General features: G+C 44.1%; 1 protein-coding gene across 1 annotated transcript in view; it reads right to left on the minus strand.

Moving 5' to 3' along the window:
* The window catches only part of IL23R (interleukin 23 receptor), a 73,737-nt gene that overhangs the window by 22,445 nt on the left and 32,273 nt on the right, over positions 1-19,019 (minus strand). Inside the window, exon 6 of the mRNA XM_056122200.1 lies at positions 13,103-13,259. Coding sequence (XP_055978175.1) covers positions 13,103-13,259 — 157 coding nt within the window. The remainder of the gene's footprint in view (positions 1-13,102; positions 13,260-19,019) is intronic.

The raw sequence follows: 19,019 nt of genomic DNA on the forward strand, positions 1-19,019 counted from the left end.
ATTCTATCTTGACATTCTGTACAATAACCAACACAATGTCAGCACATTGTAAATAGTTGTTCTGCTGCATTGTTTGGGGAGGGAAGACAAGAACAACGCCTGTAATAGTCAATCCAGATACCATATCGAATGCTTTACGACCTAGTTCCGTGCCCAGCGGCAGCACCTCCCAGAAATAGAGACACAACTGTATGATGTTCCAGGCCATGGGTCAGACTTGACCTGATTCTCTTATTTCATCCTGCAGCAGCTTAGTCTCATAGAGGATGCTCTGACCTTCACTTTATTTATTTATTTATTTATTTATTTTTTGCTTTTTGGGTCACACCTGGCAATGCATAGGGGTTACTCCTGCTTCTGCACTCAGGAATCACTCCTGGCAGTGCTCAGGGGACCATATGGGATGCCAGGGATCGAACCCAGTTTGGCTGCGTGCAAGGCAAACGCCCTACCCGCTGTGCTATTGCTCCAGGCCTTCTAGTCCTCACTTTAGAGAGAAGAAACAAGGGTATAGAACATATCAGTGACTTTCCCAGGTTCAGGGAGGGAGAGGTTGAAGGATGAACATTCCCTTCTCACTCTGAAACACTAATTTTCAATCACTGGTCCATCAGCTTGCTCCTTTCACTACCACAGCCAGTGGCTGTGGTGGGACAGTTCTGCCAGCCCTGTGAGGTCCCACTTCTGTGCTAAGAATTAGCCATTGTCTGTCTTCACTGGAGCACCTCAGAGAGGGGTGCGTTGAGTTCTTCTCCCCACCCCAAGCAACACCCCTGCAGCCGAAAACCTCCAGAACCCAACCACTGCCATGCTCAAGGCCACTCTCCACATGCTCTGACGAGCCTCACCCAGGAGGTAGCCGGCAGGAAAACCCAGGTATACGGGACCCATGACTGAGATCTCCAAGCCTGCTTGGATTTGGACTTGGCCTTCTACCAGCTCCCCAGTTTTCTAGTAGGTTGGCAGTCATACCCACAAACTGCTCCCCAGTGCCATGTAATCTCATCAATGACCAAGATCCAGAGACTATGAACTAAACCTCCCAGAAGAAAGCAACACGACACAGAATTTCCTTGAGTGCAGTTGCATTTGTGGCCACGCAACCACTCATTCTCTAGCCCACTTATGTACCAAAAGTAACACACATTTGTTTGGTTTTAACATCCTTGCTTGTATTCTCTTACAGATAGGCTTAAATGGCTCCAGAATGAAATACAACAACCTTCACACACTTCCCTCTTATTGTGGTGGGAGGGTGCTCGGTGGTGGGATTGATGTTTGAATATTATCTGTAATGAAGTATTGTGAACTACCTTATGAAAATAAAATGTATAAAAACTGGAAAAAAAAGAATTAGCCATTGTTCCCTGCTAACCACAGGGCATGAGAACTGGTCGGACCTGAACTGCCTAGCACCCCATCTACTCCTGACACTGAGATATGTTTGAGTCGACTCACTTGGCACTGATCGATCCAGCTTTGGGGCACTTCCTTCTGAAGACCAACTCTCTGCTTAGATTATGCAAGCAAGACACCCCAGTAGTAAGATGCTTGAAAAGTATAGAGGAGTAAAGAGAAAGCAACACCATGTTATATTTGTTCATACAATAAAAACAATCATTTATAAAAGGCAACATACTGGAAGAACTGATCAATACAAGTGAGTTGGGTAGGGGACAAGAAGGAAAGGTGTTGGGGTTCTTGCGGGATGGAGGTGGGTGATGATGGGTGTGGTGTTGGATTTATGTGTACGTGTTGGAGTTATGTGCACGAAAGCCATTATGAATAGTATTGTAAGTGATAGAATCTCAATTTAAAGGTAAATTAATTTTAAAAAATGTTTGATTTTTGAAGGTGCATGTTTCTACCCTAGTGGGGAGATCGTGTTATTTAGTCAAAGTGGTTATTAAAATTCAGTATTAAAATTCAATATTTCATCCTGCACATTTCCTCTTTTTTTGTTGAAAATTGTTCTGGACTCATCATTCCAATGTCCTTTTGATATTTCATCATGTTGGTATGTTTATTTAGTCATTTCCGGGTTGGGAAATTGTTGGCGTTGGATGGTTTTGAACCCTGGGTTTGGACTCAGACGAAAGTCACTTCAAGTCCTGGCTTCACTGTGTGGAATTGCATGACCCTGGGCAAATTGCTTAAACTCTATGTGACTCAGTTTCTTTATTTTTCAAATGAGATAATAGCAGTACTTCACCCCCGAGGTCCTGATGCCATAGTTTATATCCAGCACTTAGTACCAGATTTATACAAATGAAAAGTATAATAAGCATAAGCTGCTGCTGACCTTCATATTATTTCCCAACTCTTCCAGCTATAATTGATTCGGACAAATATCACTATCCATAAATCCCCATTCTATTTCTCCATATGTTTTCTATGGTTAGATTTCTGGAAGTAGAATTATGAGCTTGAGGGTAGGAATATTTATAAGTCTTCTTTATTTACTTTTGCTCTTGCCATTTCTGGTGTCAAAACCACACAAACCAAGGCTTACATCATAAAAATTCTGACCTGAGCTGACACAGGAAATTTTTTCTAGAATTTCCTTCCTGAAGGATCTAAAGCTCATTAAAAAAAGGATTCATAAAAAGAAACAACGGGCAGATTTTCCAAATTATTATCATTCGGTTTTATTTTTCTCACCTATATTTCTTTAAAATATCTATATATATATTTATATTCCTTTTGGTTTCTCTTTCTGATCACCTTCTTCTAATAATTTCAACTTTTTCATAGCTTTCATGCCTGTTTTCCAGGCCAGGTTTTTCCTAAATTCACCATCATTAGGCCGAGTGAATATTGGCCAGCAACGTGAATCAGTTGGCAAAGCCAAAGACAATGCCCAGACATAACAAACAGGCACCAAGAACCCAGGGCAGAGAAAGTGCTGCCTCTGAATGAATGCACAATTGCCGTAGCTGGAAGAACAAGGCTAGTGATGACTTGTTGCGTGGATGTGTCTTGTTGATGAAAGGGCAGGGCGTGCTGAGTTGAAGCCCAGGGATTAGCATCAGGCTTGTGTTTCTCAGCTGTACGTGCTTGGTGGGCAGGTAAGGAGATGGGAAGATACATGTGACCGTCCCTGCCAGAGGGGACAGTCAGGGGGAGGGAAGGAGTGGCCCCCAGGAAATCTAACTAAGTGACACGGAGTGCACACATGAGGACTTGAGATCAAAGAGTAGCAAAATGCTGTATGCAAGAATAGGCAGTTTTCTAGTGTCACTCTGGCTTAAGAGTCTTATAAAGTGTGTGTGTGTGTGTGAGAGAGAGAGAGAGAGAGAGAGAGAGAGAGAGAGAGAGAAGTAAAAGAGAGAGTGGGAGAGAGAGAAAGGGAGAAATTTTCAGGATCGGAGCAATAGTACAGTGGTTAGGGAATTTGTTTTGCATGTGGCCAACCCAGTTTGATCCCAGTATCTCCCATATGATCCTCCAAGCACTTAAGCACCGTCAGGAGTGAATCCTGAGCATAGAGCCAGGAGTAAGCCCTGAGTATTTCCAGGTGCATCCCAAACCGCCCCTGCCTGCCAACGAGAGAGAGAGAGAGAGAGAGAGAGAGAGAGAGAGAGAGAGAGATTTTCTTCAAAATTGCAACCTTGGGGCTAGAGCGACAGTTCAGTGAGTAGGGCATTTGCCTTGCACATGACTGACCCTGGTTCGATTCCCAGCATCCCATAGGGTCCCCTGAGCACTACCAGGAGTGATTCCTGAGTAGTGCAGAGTCTGGTCTAACCCCTGAGCATCACCAGGTGTGAGCCAAAAAACAAAACAAAATAAAACAAAAAACCAAAAATGCTAATCTTGTTCTCAAACACCATTCACCCTTTTTTGAGTTTGAAGGGGCAGTAGACAAGATAAATTCAGTCTAGATCTGAGGAACATTTGCTGCTTTTGAATAGCCCCAGCATCAGCACCAAATTCTCTGTAAAAAGGTAAAAAAAGGTAAAAGGCCCTCCCGTTGACCATCGATTTGCTCGAGCGGGCCCAGTAACGTCTCCATTGGAGACTTTGTTGTTACTGTGTTTGGCATATCGAATACGTCACGGGGAGCTTGCCAGGCATTCTCTGTGGACATTTTAAACTAGGTAAGAGGAGGACTGGTGAATTATCCTCGAATAAGGGATGAGTCCAATGAAATCACAAGGATCTTTCTGAGAAGACAGGGTCAGAGCCAGAAACAGGGGAAGCTGGAAGGGTCAGTTTGAAGGTAGAAGCTGGGCCATAAGACAAAAACAAACAAAACAAACAAACAAACAAAAAACGCTCTCTGCCAACATCTGGACTTTAGCCATCAGGTGAGCCCTGATTTCTCACCGCCCTCCCCCCCCCCCCCCCCCCCCCCGAACTTGTGTGAAACTAACTTGTATTATTTTAAACTCTAAAATTTCTGATAACTTGTAGCAGCAATGCTAGGAAACACAAGAGATTCTTTCTCAGGAAAAAGCATAATCGTAATTCTTTCTGTGACCACAAGCTCAGAGAGATTGGAAGCCCCGAGGCATCGTGTTACCTTCTACAGAACCTTGGGGGGTCTCTTAGGGTCAGTGCCTGGGGAACAAATTTTAGATCAAGTCTGAAATAAGGATTGTGTTAGGCCAGAGAGATAGTCCAGGGGTTAAGGTTCTTGCCTTGCACATGACCGAGCCTGGTTGGGTTCCCCGAACCACATAGAGTCTCTCAAGCTCTGCCAGGAGTGATCCCTAAGCACAGAGCACTTCCACAGGAGCACTTCCATACCAAAAATAAATGCAAAGCCTTTTCACTTATAATAGCGAGTGTTTCTTTTTTCTTTTCTTTTCTTTTCTTTTTTCTTTTCTTTTCTTTTTTCTTTTCTTTTCTTTCCTTTCCTTTCCTTTCCTTTCCTTTCTTTTCTTTTCTTTTTTGCTTTTTGGGTCACACCCGGCATTGCACAGGGGTTACTCCTGGCTCATGCACTCAGGAATTATTCTGGTGGTGCTCGGGGGGACCATATGGGATGTTGGGAATCGAACCCAGGTCAGCTTCATGCAAGGCAAACACCTTACTCACTGTGCTATCGCTCCAGCCCCAATAACGAGTGTTTCAATGCATACTTCTGGTCATTCTGGCCCAGAATGTAACTATACATTCCCTGACCTGCAGATTTTGAATGCATCTCTGCAGGAATGGATGAGAAATCTCTGGCTGCAAATAACAGACTTATGGAAAAGTACTACCTCTGGATCCTCCCCTTGCTGGCCTCGTGTAGAACATCACCTGTTCTCAGCTCCCCCCAACATACCATTTCTTCTTCTTCTTTTTTTCATGGAGTCACTAAAGGTCCTGGAAAAATAATGTAAATCTTAACGGCGACCTGGGGAAAGCAACGTCCAAAGCTGTTTCATGAGAACAGAACACCAGGCTTAGTATCATGCTCCTACTTGCCTTCTCTCTAAAATGGTCCCCCAAAGAGGAATACAAGTCCTCTGGGAAAATTTCCCCACTGCGAGTAGCAATTGCAGGAGGTTAATTAGTCCTTGTGAAATGCCATCGCCTCCCCCTCTGGCGTCTGGCTCATCATTGCAGGATTACAGAGCCTGTGCCTTCTCCTTGCTGCAGAGGGATTCTGAGTGCCTGGGCAGAACTGAAGGTGATCACACCAGCTGGCTCACATAAGCAGCGGGCAATTGAGGGACCGGACTTTTGCAGGTGTTGGGTTTCTGTTACAGCAAGTGACCCTTTCCCTTTGGGGCCTCTTTTTGTGTGATTTGGGGGCCCTCGTTTTGTTGTTGCTGTTGTTTTTACTGTAGAGAGCTCTGTCCAACTCTCAGAACCTCAGCTGGCAGGGTCTTGGCAGAGGAGGGAAGGTGGGATGGGGGGGTATTTGAGGGGGTGGGGGTTACACCTGCCACTTGAACTTCCTGAGTCACCCGGAATATGTGGTGTGGGAGTCACCAGACTCAGGAAGCAGAGGACAGGGGGCTAAGATAGCAGAGAGGTGTGCTCTAGAGATAAAGGTTGAGGGCCCTCCTGCCCCCCAACTATGTTACTTACAACAGCAACAATTGGACTAATCAGAGGTCCCCCATTCTACCCACATTTCCTGTTCACAGTTCACATGGTGAGTCTAACCTCTAGCTGCGGCTATGACACTTGATTGTCAAACTGTCACTAGGCACCTCCCTTACACCTTAATTTAAAAAATGCAAGTCAGTATGCAATGACTTATGCAAATGTCAGTATGCAAATGTAAGTATGCAAGCATTTCTTAGGGCGGAGTCACACTTGGCAGTGATCAGGGGCTATTCCTGGCTTTATGCCTTAATTTAAAAAAAATTTTTTTAAAAAAGACTATAAGGGATGTCCTAAAGTATGGGAGATGTGACTCACAGATTGAACCATGCAGAGATGAATGTCAGTATTCTGGCCATGGGTAGAAGTGGTTCCAGCACCTGAGGACAAGTCTCCTGGGCCTCCATTTAGTCGTGAAGACTTTTTGGTATCAGTAGGTGATCAGTAGGTGATCTATGAACTAGTCCCCTGTTGTGTCACGAAATGAACAGAAGGATCTGAGAGTAATTACTCCCTAGTGATACATTCTGTTTATCAGAAGTTGGGCATTGTAACTCATATACAAATTGTACAGTAGGGACAAGAATGCAAAAGCTTTGTTAAATATTTGCCATCAAATCTTTCCATTCTTAGTAAATCACAAAGTATTTGCAATTGTGCTATAACAGAAATGAGACTAGGTCATCTTAAGAAGGGGGCTGGAGCGATAGCACAGCGGGTAGGGCATTTGCCTTGGAGGCGGCTGACCCAGGTTTGATTACCAGCATCGCATATGGTCCCCCAAGCACCACCAGGAGTAATTTCCATGCATGAGCCAGGCACGCCCGGGTGTGACCCAAAAAGAAAAAAAAATACTAAAGAATACTTACTTTAAGAGGAATAGGTTGAATTGGTAATAATTATGTTACTATTTCAGCTTTTTTTTTATTAAGACCCATTTTTCTAGAAAGAACTAATATACTAATAGCTGAATCCATGGTAAGACGTTAATCTTAAATGATCTCTATTTATTGTAGTAAAGATTAAAAAGTGCTTCACATACATAAAACATACATATTAATTTCTCATATTAAGTGATTGTGTTTATTGTACTGAGCTATGACCTCGTTTTATTTCCTTTCCCCATTTTAGGGGTTATCGAGCAGCGCGTTGGCCCATAATTGGGTCCTTAAGAGGGTTGTGAGATTGTTGGCAATTGCAAAGGCTCATTTGGTGATGCTGAGAGACCCCCACGGCTCTTTCCCATCCCCCATGCCACTGAGGGTGTGGAGAGAACAGCAGCGCCAGGAATCAAATCCGAAGTCTCACATAAACAAGGCATGTTCTCTACCATTCGAGCCACATCCTCTTTTAATCAGAAACTATATTTTAAGTCAATATGCAAGTATTTCTTGGGGTGGAGTCACACTAGGCAGAGCTCAGGGGCCATTCCTGGCTTTGTGCTCAGGAGTGACCCCTGGTGGTGCTTGGGGGGATTTCTTCATGCTGCTAGGGTTGGAACTGGGGTGAGCTGCGTGCAGGGCCTTACGCCGTGTTACTATGTTTCCAACTCCAGGACACAAGTATGTCTAACGCCAATCATCCACAGACCCCGACTGGAGAAGCACTACTTTGAATGGACCAGGGCCAGCGGGGGAAACACACAGTGAGTGTTCCTGTAGTGGGCCTATGGCAGAGAAGATCAGTTTAGACTAGTTCCCCAGGCCACGCTGCTTGATGCTCTCCCCCGATTCCCGGCATCCTCTCTTTCCTCCTCACAGCCTAAACCCAAGCCCATGCATGTCTTGCAGAAATTATTGCTACTCCCAGCGGTCCCTTCTATTCTCACGTGAGCACTTGCGCTCAACAACCCTGCACAAACAATGAAGCCCTGTTGGACGGGTTCTATTAGTAGCTCATGGGTCAAGGGGCACTGGCTTAGGGGTCCAGTTGGGTGTTGACCCGGGATTCTTCTTAGCTTCTAGGAAGAAGACCTATAGAGCTAACCTCACAGCCGGAATTAGGCCTTAGATGTCCCTTTGGCCAGATTTGTAACATTTAGCCAAACATTTAGCCAAACATTTAGGCTTCCATCTTTCATCTTCTTTCTCTGCACAGCCATAATAGCAAGGAAACTCCTTTTATAAAGGGGGTGCAGTCAGGAAGAAAGAACAACCCACATGTAACACGTACACTTCAGTGCCAAGAACAGAAGAAGTGTTGATGATCTTAGTGTTTAGATTTTGCTTCCTGAAGTCATTCCAGAGTCCAGCACTTAATAAGCCTCTTGCTATTGGACCAAGAGAGAAAAATGCAAGTTTAACCCAATGAACTGTGTTTGCTGAAGATGGTGACTTCTCTCTCTCTCTCTCTCTCTCTCTCTCTCTCTCTTTTTCTCTCTCTCTCTCAACAGAATTTATTTTCCACTAAAGCAAATATATTTTGTTTCTTTTGTTTGTTTGAGGGTCACATCCAGCATTGATCAAGAGCTACACCCCACTCTGCTCAGGAGTCACTCTCAGCAGTACTTCAGGAGCAGGTGCTACAGGATTTGAACCCAGGCCTCTGCTTGCAAGGTGTACTCATTCATTGGGCTAACTTCCCAGCCCTAAAATATATAGCACTGTCCTCCCGTTGTTCATGGATTTGCTCGAGTGGGCACCAGTAACGTCTCCATTGTGAGGCTTGTTGTTACTGGTTTTGGCATATAGAATACGCCACGGGTAGCTTGCCAGGCTCTGCCCTGCGGGCGGGATACTCTCGGTAGCTTGCAGGGCTCTCCCAGAGGGATGGAAGAATCGAAGCCAGGTTGGCCACGTGCAAGGCAAATGCCCTATCCGCTGTGCTATCGCTCCAGCCCAAAAATAAGGAAAGGAAAACTTCAAGCCCAATCAGTTATGACTTAGTTTGGTTCCTTTAGGAGACCGAGGGTTTTTTGTTGGTTTGGTTTGGTTTTTTGAAGGGGGTTGTGGTTGGTGCACCCAGCAGTGCTCAGGGTTTATCCCTGGCTCTGTGCTCAGGGATTGCTCCTGGTAGGGACAGGGAATCATCTAGGGTGCTGGGGATCATGGTCAGTTGCATGCAAGACAATCACCCCACCTGCTGTTCTATCTCTCTGGGGCTGAAAAAGATTTTAAAGATCACAGGACAGGTACAGGTGACTGAGGAGTGCTGGGGTCTTTGAGAACCGGTTTCCTCAGAATCTTGATTAACCCTGAAATGCCACCTGGATTAAACTTTTGGAAACATTTTTGAGGTGATTCAAGGTAGTGACACAGATGTAAAGATCTTAGAGACTGAACAGAAAGTTTTTCTCTAGAGAGAGGGACATTTTGCTGTGTTTCTTTACCAATAAATTAAACTTGCACTGCTGACAACAAAAGAACTGATCAAAATTCCTATTCTCAAGCAAGTTAGGTAAAGGTAAAGGTAAAGGCCCTCCCGTTAATCGTCGATTTGCTCGAGCGGGCCCAGTAACGTCTCCATTGGAGACTTTGTTGTTACTGTGTCTGGCATATCGAATACTCTCGGTAGCTTGCCGGGCTCTCCGAGAGGGGCGGAGGAATCGAACTCGGGTCGGCCATGTTGGCCACTTGTAAGGCGAACGCCCTACCCGCTGTGCTATCACTCAAGCAAGTTGGTAAGCTAAAATATTACAGAAACAAAGTGACTTCATTTTTTTACATTGCAAAACAATTCAAGCTTTAGTTGTGAATCAATACTGTTTTATGTGTTTTTTTTCCCTATGTAACTTACTTTTTATTATTCTTTTATTTTTAGTGAAAGTCTTCCTTAGAGTTAAGGAATCTTTGTCTTCTTTGCTCACTCAAGTTTTGCACATATCTAACAAGTTCTGATGTGTGGAAAACTCCAGATATCTCATGAATTACTCTTTTATGGATGTCTTTTTAAAAAGCAATTCAACTTAAAGATTTACTAAAAATTAACCCGGTAACTTCTGTCAAACACCTTAAATGTGTTTGCTCCAACAAGACCTAGAGATGTAAAAAGAGTTTACTCTAAAGCTATTCAAAGAAGTTTATTGATTATAGAAGATCATGAAATAACTAGGTCTTATTTAAATACGGAGTGACCAATAGGTTTTTGTATATACTATGTAGACATTAAATTGATTTTAAAATTTAACAGGGTATACTATGTGGAAAGTCAGAATATAAAATTATATATACATCAGTACCAATCATTGAAAAATAAAGTGTGCTTTGGAAAAATTTAGCATCATCTTTGCTTAAAGGTAAACAGTTACTTGTCATTTATAGCACAATAAAATTGTAAGACTTTTATAGGCATAAAAGAAGAAATACATTTTCAAAAGAGCATCCCTGTTAGCACTTTTTCTAACACACTTTCGTTGCTACACCCGTCAACTGCCCTTGGTGCCATGTAATCCCATCAATGGCCAAGATCTAGAGACTATAAAACCAAGCTTCCGGAAGCTTGCGGCTGCATTCGTGGTTGCGCGACTTGTTATTGTCTAGTTCCTGCTCTCGAGAACCCTGTAGGCTACCAAGAGTATACTGCCCACACAGCAGAGTCTGGCAAGCTCCCCGTGGGGCATATTTAATATGCCAAAACCCAGTAACAATGATGGGTCTCATTCCCCTGACCCTGAAACAGCCACCAAAGTGGCACTTGCTAAAATCTCAGGACTAGGATGAATGGAGACATTACTGGTGCCTGCTCAATGAACAGTGGGATGACAGTGATACAGTGACAGTGATACAAAATGGAAAAAACCTAATAACTCTACAACTATAAATAAGACAAAATGCTTTAAAATAAAAGCTATAATAATCATTAAAATGCTAGTAGGTATTGCAAATGATTCCCTTAATAATGTATTGTTGAGAATTGGGCGTTATGAGTGCCCAAGAACAGACAAATGGATAAAGAAACTATGCCACATCTACATAATGGAATACTATGCAGCTGTTAGAAAAAATGAATTCAAGAAATTTGCTATAAATGGATGACATGGAGAGTATCATGCTGAGAGAAATGAGTCATAAAGAGAGGGACAAATATAATGAATTCTGCATTCATTTGTGGTACACAATATATATATTTGTATACATATATATATGTATAGTAGAAGACTAATGTCCTTGGCCAAGAAAAACAGGGGCTAGGAGGACTGGTTAATGGTTGGAACTCATCACAAACATGTGAGGGGTTAGTTAGGTAATATAGAGAAGAGACAAGTATGACAATAGTACCAAGTAGCAGGGAATGATCATGGTGGACAAGATCTGAGGGTTAAAAGTAGGTAAAGGGATATTCTTGATAACCTTTCAGTAACAATATTGCAAACCACAATGCCCAGAAAAAGAGAGACAGAGACAGAGACACATAATGAGAGAGAGAGAGAGAGAGAGAGAGAGAGAGAGAGAGAGAGAGAGAGAAGAAAAGCGCCTGTCAAACAGGCAGGTAGGGGTGGGGTGGGGACGCCAGTGCTGGGAATGTACACTGGTGGAAGGATGGGTGTTGGAACACTGTATAACTGAAATCCAATCATGAACGGCTTTGTAAGGGTCTATCTAGCTCACAGTGATTCATTAAAAAAGTTTTAAAAAAATGAATTGGACGTTAGGGGGCGCCAAAGGAACTCAAAGCTCTGCAGTTACTTAATTTGGTGGCCACCAATACTTGATATTTGTAAAGTGCTTTGAAAACATAAACCGTAACTCTAAGATATTAAATTATAATACAGATGACATTAATAGTCTTTCAGTTAAAGAAAAGTTTAAGTCAAATGTATAAATTACTGGGCAGAGTGATAGCACAGTGGGTAGGGCATTTGCCTTGCATGCAGCTGACCTGGGTTCGATTCCTCCATCCCTCTCGGAGAGCCTGGCAAGCTATCAAGAGTATCCTGCCTGCATGGCAGAGCCTGGCAAGCTCCCCATGGCGTATTGGATATGCCAAAAACAGTAACAACAAGTCTCACAATGGAGATGCTACTGGTGCCCGCTCGAGCAAATCGATGAACAATGGGAGGACAACGCTACAATGCATAAATGGATATATTAACTAAAATATTAAATTCGTATATTCAATCAAATCTCTGAAGATATTTTCCTTATAGTTTATTTACTTGCGGAAGGGAGGAGGGCCCATATGGAAGGGCACGCCCAGCAATGCACAGGGCTTACTCCTGGCTCTGCTCTTAAGAATTATGTCTTGGCGGGGCTCAGGGAACCATAAGGGAAGCACCCGACCCGCTGTACTATGGCTCTGGCCCTAGTTTAGTTACGTCTTATTGAGAATATCAACCATGCCACGTGAAATGTTTTCAGGATCACTTTTCATACAATAGGTAATCAATAGTTTTATATGATTTGATTTGTGCCTCTTTGGAATATATTCTATCAGAAGGGTCTAAAACACTTGATGTAACTCTTAATACTGGTTTTCAAATAAGGTTTCAAATACCTTGCTATTGCCCAGGGTTTGTTTTGGGTTTTTGTTTCGTTTTGTTTGTTGGCTTTTGGGGGGGTGTTATATCTCGCAGTGCTCATGGATTCCTGAGTCTGCATTCAGGAATCACTTCAGGCAGTGCTTGGGTACCATATGGGATGTCAGGGATTGAACCTGATTAGGCTGTGTGTAAGTCAAATGCCCTACCCGTTGTGCTGTCGCTCCGACCCTCTTACCTAGGGTTTTTATAAGATATACTCCCGAGGCCCCACACCCTCAGGACCTCAAACTGTGAACTCAGAACCCACGAGAAGAGCTGGTGAACAAGAATACAGAACCAACACCCCAGGTGGTTTGCATTAGTTTCTATATCCAGGAATGTCTGAGAGCCATTACAAAAATTGTAGTTGGTCTTAACAAAACTAAAGCCAAGTGGCAATTCAAATGTTACCACCTGCTCTGGAATCATTTTTTCAGTTTTGCTAGAAGTTAAGGAGGAAAAAATGTGCATGTATAGTTATACAGGTGATAGATAGATATGTGTGTATATATGTTTCTCTGTGTGTGCGCATAAATCACTTAGAAGAAACATAGAAGTCGAAGGACAAGCCCAAGTGATTAAATACATAATCCCACTTACCTCTCTCAGGAGTTGTATGGGAAAAGGGAGAACTCCAGGCCTGCCAGTACTTTTTACCCATTTGTTGACATCTCACTTGAAACACATACTTCATGTTGGACTCCAAGAAGAATTCTGACTGTTGCACGAATGAAAAATTGGCGTCAAATTTTTTAACCTAAAGTGGAAAAATAAGTAATCTTAGTGAGAGGACCTGGCAGGCTTTGGAAAGAGATGATGGGGGCTAGGGAGATAGCGCTGCAGGCTGCGGCACATACGTGGAATATGAGCGCTTCAGAGTTTGAGCCCCAGTACTATGTGGTACCCTAACCCCATTGGGAGAGACCCTGGGAGCCCCATCACTGCCAACCCGGCCAAGGACTAAATCATGAGGCCCAAAAAGCAGATTGAAAATGGCTGGTAATAAGAAACACCACTGGGGAACTGCACTCCCACCCCCAAAAATGAACAGAGCAGTTATTCTAATCAGCAGAAATATCTGGATCATTATTAAGTTCTCGGAACCGTCTTTCTACACTCTAGGAAGTCAAAATGGAATGGGATTCTGTTCCAAGTACTGTTATTTAAAGAGGGGGGATACTCCTGGCAGTGCTCAAAAGTCACTCTTGCCTTGGTGCTTCAGGAATCCTTCTGGTGATGCTTTTACCCTCTGGTGTTGGGGGTCGGACCTGCGCCTTCTGCATGCAAAGTCTGTGCTCACCGTTTGAGCTATCTCCCAGGACCCAGGGCCTCATCTTAGTCCATAGAAAAACAGAGATCGATGGGCATCTTGGTTGAAAGCATGTCATCAGTCATCAGATGCAAATTGTTTAATTTCAAAAGCTAAATTCAAATCTGAAAGATGGGCCACTGAGTGCAAGGCTGAAGCAATAGTACAGCAGAAAGGGCATTTGCCTTGAACAGAGCTGAATAGGGTTCGATTCTTGGCATCCTGTATGATCCCCTGAACACTGCCCTCCCGTTGTTCATCAATTTGCTCGAGCGGGCCCAGTAACGTCTCCATTGTGAGACTTCTTGTTACTGTGTTTGGCATATTGAATACTCTTGGTAGCTTGCCAGGCTCTCCAAGAGGGGTAGAGGAATCGAACCCGGCTCGGCCGGGCTGGCTGCGCGCAAGGCAAATGCCCTACCGCTGTGCTATCGCTGGTCACTGTCAGGAGTAATTCCTGAGTGCAGAGCCAAGAGTAACCCTTCAGGGGGCTGGAGCAATAGCACGGTGGGTAGGGCGTTTGCCTTGTATGCTGCCGACCCGGATTCGATTCCCAGTATCCCATATGGTCCCCTGAGCACATCCAGGGGTAATTCCTGAGTGCATGAGCCAGGAGTAACCCCTGTGCATCGCCAGGTGTGATGCAAAAAAATAAAAAAGAATAACCCTTCAGCATCACTGGGTGTGATCCAAAAAGAGAGGGGTGGGGGCTGAGTGCATATACATGCTGTGCATGCAGAGAGAGACCCAGGTTTAATCCCTGGCACTACATGGTCCCCTGAGCAACCCCTAGCACAGAGCTGGGATTAGCCCCTGAGCACCACGCAATGTGGTCGTCCCAAAACCAAAACTAAAGAATTCAAAGTGAAACACACATTGCTTTGTGTCTAACATCTCTATCAAACTTCTAAATCTCAAAATAAGTTCCAAATCTACTCTAATCTTCAATTTGAGATAGCTGATTTTAGTGGAATAGGAAAAGGACAAGGACTAATAGTAATTATTTGACTTAGTCTTTCTTTCTCCTCCCAATCTTTTCTTCTCTCTCTGCAATTAGATTTTTATATCAATCATTGAATGACTGATGAAATAATTTCACTTGCTAATGATGACTTTTAGCAAAAATTACTCCAAAGCTGAGTAAGTCTGCCCCTTTCACATAGTTATGTGGATTATAAAAGACCATGTATATAATATGTATATTAATATGCCAGACACAGTAACACAGTTACTGGGCCCGCTTGAGCAAATCGACGATCAACGGGAGGGCCTTTACCTTTACCTTTTATTAATAAAGCAAATATTGAAGATGTTAAACTATGAAAATTCAGTGGCAGATAAGCACAAAATTGCTGAGATACAAACTTAAACAACATTTTTTTTGAGATACTACAACGTACTTTAAAAGATAGTAAAAAACAATCCCCCAATCAGAATATAAAGTAACAAAATAGGAAACTCACATCGTAGAATAGTTGAGATAAGTTACAGGAGGTTTACTCCATGACTTGAAGGCCAGCCGCACATGCTATGGGAAAGGGCAGCTCAGACAGAGAAGGGAACACCAAGTAAAGGGTGTTGGGAGAATTCTCCCAGGATGGGAGATGCATGCTGAAAGTAAACTATAGACCGAACGTGTTTGACACACAATGCCTCTTTTGCAAACCTTAACAACCAAAAGGAGAGAGAGAACAAAAAGGAATGCCCTGCCACAGAGGCGGGATGGGATGGGGGTGTGGGAGGGGTGAGAGGGTTACTGGGATGATTGGTAGTGGAGAATGGGCACTGGTAGAGGGATGGGTACTCGATCATTGTATGACTGAAACCCAAGTACAAAAACTTGTAAGGCCAACAACTGTACCACATGGTGTTTCACTGTCACTGTCACTGTCCTCCTGTTGTTCACAGATTTGCTCGAGCGGGCCCAGTAACGTCTCCATTGGAGACTTTGTTGTTACTGTGTTTGGCATATCGAATACATCACAGGTAGCTTGCCAGGCTCTACCGTGCAGGCGAGATACTCTCGGTAGCTTGCCGGGCTCTCCGAGAGGGGCGGAGGAATCGAACTCGGGTCGACCATGTTGGCTGCGTGCAAGGCAAAGGCCCTACCACTGTGCTATCGCTCCAGTCCATAGCTGAAAGCAAGCACAAAAATTTGTAAGTCTACAACTGTACCTCATGGTGTTTCACTAATAAAAGAATAATGAGGCCAGGTCAGAGAAGAAGGAACTTGACCCAGGTTGCTTAACTGGAAACCAGCAGAGCCAGGCTTCAAACCCTGAAGTGTGTGCTCTTGTCTCAGGCCTCGAGGCCAGCCACTTGCCACTCTGAAGTCAACGATCCTTCCCAGTTCTGGCACAGGGAGCAAAGCTCCGGAGAGGCCCCCAGGGACCCCCACCACGGGGTAGAACTCGATTTCCTGTCTTCCTCCACACCTGGAGGCGAAGAGAATACCCCAGATGGTATCATATGGGTAAAAAACACACAAAGCAAAGCTCTAGGACCTAGGACAGAAGGAAAGGCACTCACCTTGCTGGTGGCTGACCCTGGTTTCGTTCCCAAGTGGTCCCATGGTCCCCCCAAGTGCCCCCACCCCCAGGAGCGATTCCTAAGCAAAGAGCCAGGAGTAAACCCTGAGCAACACGGTGTGACCTAACCCTTTCCAAATTCAAATCAAAGCAGCTGTTTCACTCTAACACCTGCCTACGAAGGGACTGAGGTTGTCTACATAGAAACAGAAATTTTTTTTTTAATTTTTATTAGTGAAACACCATGAGGTACAGTTGTAGATATACAAATTTTTGTGCTTGGGTTTCAATTATACAATGATCAAGTACCCATCCCTCCACCAGTGCCCATTTTCCACCACCACCGATCTCAATATCCATGGTTTTTTTTTTTCCACTAAAAAACATTTTTTTTCCAGACTTACACATTTTTGTGCTTGGGTTTCAATTATACAATGATCAAACAACCCATCCCTCCACCAGTACGCATTTTCCACCACCACGGATCCCAGTATTCCTCCCACCCACCAGCCCCCATCCCACCCTGCCTCTGTGGCAGGGAATTTCCCTCTCTCTCCTTTTGGGTGCTGTGGTTTGCAAAAGAGGCATTGAGTGGCAATCATGTTTGGTCGATAGACTACTTTCAGCATGCTTCTCCCATCCTGGGAGGATCCTCCCAACACCCTTTGTTTGGTGTTCCCTTCTCTTTCTGAGCTCCCTTTTCCCCCCAGCATGTGTGGTTGGCCTCCAGGTCATTGAGTAAAATTCCTGGTACTAATCTCTGACATTCTTGGGTGTTAGTTTCCTATTTTGTTACTTTATGTTCCCCAGATGAATGCAATCTTTCTATGTCTATCCCTTTCTTTCTGAGTCATTTTGCTTAACATGATACTTTCCATGTAGTACCACTTGTATGTAAATTTCATGACTTCGTCTTTTCTAACAGCTACATAGTACTCCATTGTGTAAATGTACCAGAGTTTCTTTAACCAGTCATCTGTTCTCGGGCACTCAGGTTTTTTCCAGATTCTGGCTATTGTAAAGAGTGCTGCAATAAACAGACAATTGCAGATGTCACTGAGGCTATACTCTTTTGCCTCTCTGGGATATATTCCCAGAAGTGGTATTGCTGGGTCAAATGGGAGCTCAATTTCTAATTTTTTGAGAATCATCCATACTGAGAAACAGAAATTTCTGCTGGGTGTCAATGGTTATGCTTTAAGGAAGCACGGTAGAAGGGATTGAACGCAGGTTTTTGGGATGGAAAACTGTTCTTTCATATTCCGAAGGGGAGACGCTTACTAAGGGTGAGTTTGGATGACCTAGTAGAAGGCCAGAGGGACCTAAAGAGGTCCTGACACTTGCTCACCGCCCCCCCACCCTGAGGATGTCTATGAGGAAGAAGGAGAGAAGATATCTTCCTGCTTTCCTTTGAGGATCTTGCTTCTGCTACAGGAAAGGGTTGGAAAATCCAGCTCCAATTTCGTAGTATCATGGGTTGGGATTTAGCACCACCAGAGGGAGCAGAGAGTGTGGATTTCCATCAGAAAAGTGCAGTTTTCTGAAAAACCTACACAGAGACTCTCATCATATCATCCCTTTCTTTTTCAGCTGGTTTGCTGGTCTGCAGGTGTCAAAAGGTTGCAAACCATCATCCTAACCTTTTTATAGCTTATTTTCTCCTCCTTATGCCAATTGAGGGCTGGAGCGATAGCATAGTGGGTAGGGCATTTGCCTTGCACGCGGCCGGCCCAGGTTCAATTCCTCAGCCCCTCTCAGAGAGCTCAGCAAGCTACTGAGTATCCCGCCCGCACGGCAAAGCCTGGAAAGCTACCCATGATGGATTCGATATGCCAAAAATAGTAACAACAAGTCTCACAATGGAGAACATTACTGGGCCCATTCGAGCCAGTCGATGAACAACGAGAGGACAGTGCTACAGTGCTATGTTAATTGAGGAGATTCATATCGGCATGACCCAGCCCAGTGAATTCTGTTGTTTTGTTGTTTGGGTTTTTAAATGTTGGGGCTTGTGATGTAGGCAGGTAGATAGGGAAAGGCCCTTGGCAATGAAACAAAGTTTCATGGGAGAAGAATTCTAGGAATGACCCATCTTGTGGATACAGAAAACAAAGGCCTGATAAGAACATCTGCGGACCCTGAGGATATAGGCCTCCTCCCCATGAAATTTCTCTTTTTGGACCTCCCCTTTAATCTGATTAATTTTAGTGATTCAGCCCAAAGAAGACCATCACCACTCCCAACCTCCCTGGTAACCTCCTTAGCAACGGACTTTTACCTGGGAAGAAGCTTCACGTGGGGGCAGGCTGGAGAAACCATATAAAGGCCACCTTGAACAAAGGAAGGGTGCGCATATGCTGCCTGAGCCCATGTGCTGCTTGCGCCCATGTGGCCAAGCACATGTGGGCTGAGCACATGTGTCGCCTGCATCTCCCCTCTTGAGATGTGTACTTTCATGCTTTCGTGTCTAATGCTAGTATGTGTGTAGGGGCTCTCTCCGCCCTTGGAGAAGACCGTGTTCTCTCTTGAGTACGTTACTCTCTCACTCTCTCTCCCTCCACACCTAAAAATCCTCCAGATAAAATCTATTTACTTCACTGCTTGTCTACTCCTGAAATTCCTTTCTGCGAGGTGAGACAAGAACCCAGTAACCCTGGGTCCCGGGTGGTAGAAGCGGTTG

The sequence above is a fragment of the Sorex fumeus genome, unplaced genomic scaffold (genome assembly GCF_029834395.1).
Source record: "Sorex fumeus unplaced genomic scaffold, SorFum_2.1 ptg000045l, whole genome shotgun sequence".
NCBI classification, from domain to species: Eukaryota; Metazoa; Chordata; class Mammalia; order Eulipotyphla; family Soricidae; genus Sorex; species Sorex fumeus.